Here is a 2,141-nt window from a genome sequence, read left to right as displayed (position 1 = left end):
CAACATCTGGAAGAGAACAAGCTGTGGCATCACCCAGCCAGCCCCTCCTACGTCCTACTCACTCACAAAGAATTGCCCTTTGAGCGACTAAAACATTGGCTTCTTACTCACACCAGATTCCTTAGGATTGGCTGGGACTGCAAATAAAACATTGTTTGCCTATAATGAGGTCGATAAGCTGCAACATAAATGCACACAAGTTCCCAGTCTTAAAATAGATCATGAAGTGTTTGCTATCTTCTTTCCGCTTTTTATTTTCATGCGAAACCTGGAGAGGAAGCATTCTCTCTGGCCAAAAGAAAAGGTCTTTGAAGGGAGAAAAAAAACCCTAAAATGGGTCTACTGAGTTCTAAAAACCCCAAAACCAAGCAAGCCCGGATTCTTCTTCTGGGACTTGACTCAGCTGGGAAGTCTACCCTCCTTTATAAATTAAAGCTTGCTAAGGATATTACGACCATCCCAACAATAGGTTTCAACGTGGAGGTGATCGAGTTGGAAAAGAGTCTTTCACTCACTGTCTGGGATGTTGGAGGACAAGAAAAAATGAGAACCGTGTGGGAGTATTACTGTGAGAACACTGATGGGCTGCTGTATGTTGTGGATAGTACGGACAAGCAGCGACTAGAAGACTCCAGGAGAGAGCTGAAGCACATTTTGAAGAATGAACACATTAAAAATGTGCCTGTTGTCCTGTTAGCTAACAAACAGGATGTTCCTGGAGCTCTGACTGCCGAGGACATCACCAGAATGTTCAGGGTGAAGAAGCTCTGCAGTGACCGGAACTGGTATGTGCAGCCCTGCTGTGCCATCACCGGGGACGGACTGATGGAGGGGCTCAGGAAATTGACTGGATTTGTGAAAAGCCACGTGAAATCAAGAGGAGACACGTTAGCATTCTTTAAGCAGAACTGAGGTCCAAGCAGTGACATACTGGTCAAGTTGAAAGGGTAATTTTTTTTCTATTCCAAATGAAAAAAGCAAGTTGCTGAGTTAGCAAACTTTTCCTAAGATGTGATTTCACCTAAATCCAGCTAAGAACTTAGAATAATATCTAGAAAATATTATTGTTGGCCAGGTACTTTAGTAAACTATGTGGCAATGATAGTTGAGAATGAAAATTTTACAATTTTGTGCATGTTGGATGAATCAGAATAATTGTGTTTGGGACCAAATAAATTATTGCTTTATTATTTTTATATGACTACTAGAACAAAGTTAAAGTAAACTGCTAATAGGTCAGAATTCTTTCAGATGGTTTCCAGCTGTTACAGTATTGAATTTCTACCATACTCCTATGGAATAGCTAGTAAAAAAAAAATAGAACTTTAAATTATGGAGAGGAAAAAGTTTGATGTTAACATCTTGTAAATCCCTATGCCTTAAATGAAGTTTTTTTTCTGGATTCCTGCCAACTCTTTGAAATCCTTTGCTGGGAACTTCCTACAGTGAGTCAAACAAGTCACTTCAGGCTGTTAATTGCCCAGAAACATAGGAAGAAGTTTATATCTTACAGTTCTGGGGATCAGGGTAGCTAGCGCCTTAGAGTTTAGGGCAAGGCCTGGGTTTCGCTCCACTTGAGGTTACAAGATGGGCTTATGGAGAATTCAGTAGAACAGTCATTACTTGGGAATATATGTACAGCTCACTGCACTGATCAAACAGGAACCAGAGCCAGACTTAAATCTCAGAGACTTTGCAATTCACAGGAGGAAACAACATAAAGCTAGTAGCTAGAATAGGGCAGTAAGTATTATGGGCTATACCATGAGCAACTCCTTCTGACCTGGGAAAACAGGAAGTGCTTCATGCAGGAGGTAGTGCTTAAGAAGGTCCCCGACTCCTAGGGACCCATGAAGGTGGAGGTTAGTTGCTGGATGTTGCCATCACTAGAAGACCCTGAAGAGCCACTGTAGAGAAGGGGAGAAGGAACTAGAGATTATACTGGAATTCCCCGGAGAGGCTCAGAACTCCCAGAAAGATGACACTTTCTTCCTGCCCCACCTCTAACAAAGCTCATTTGGGCTAGAAGAAGCAGGACTCAAGCCCTGACAGCAGCCCCTGGGGCTCCAAATCTTAAGGTCACAGAGGAAAATAAATGTTAAAGGGTGCTAGCCTTTGAATTCCTCTCATGGTTTCCTTCT

At 42.2% G+C, this 2,141-nt stretch overlaps 1 protein-coding gene across 1 annotated transcript; it reads left to right on the top strand.

The window, feature by feature from the left end:
* Window positions 1-267: 267 nt before the first annotated feature.
* Window positions 268-1,319, top strand: ARL14 (ADP ribosylation factor like GTPase 14). The gene has a single exon (XM_002926825.2). It carries the CDS (start codon window positions 334-336, stop codon window positions 910-912), a length of 579 nt encoding a protein of 192 aa, XP_002926871.1. The 5' UTR covers window positions 268-333; the 3' UTR covers window positions 913-1,319.
* Window positions 1,320-2,141: the final 822 nt, after the last annotated feature.

This window comes from Ailuropoda melanoleuca, chromosome 1 (assembly GCF_002007445.2).
Source record: "Ailuropoda melanoleuca isolate Jingjing chromosome 1, ASM200744v2, whole genome shotgun sequence".
NCBI classification, from domain to species: Eukaryota; Metazoa; Chordata; class Mammalia; order Carnivora; family Ursidae; genus Ailuropoda; species Ailuropoda melanoleuca.
Note: the sequence above shows the minus strand (reverse complement) of the source record. Positions and strands in the feature narration are given on the sequence as shown.

Bases quoted from the DNA above. Each gene is read 5' to 3' on its own strand.
- ARL14 (XM_002926825.2), top strand. From the start codon at position 334: ATGGGTCTACTGAGTTCTAAAAACCCCAAAACCAAGCAAGCCCGGATT.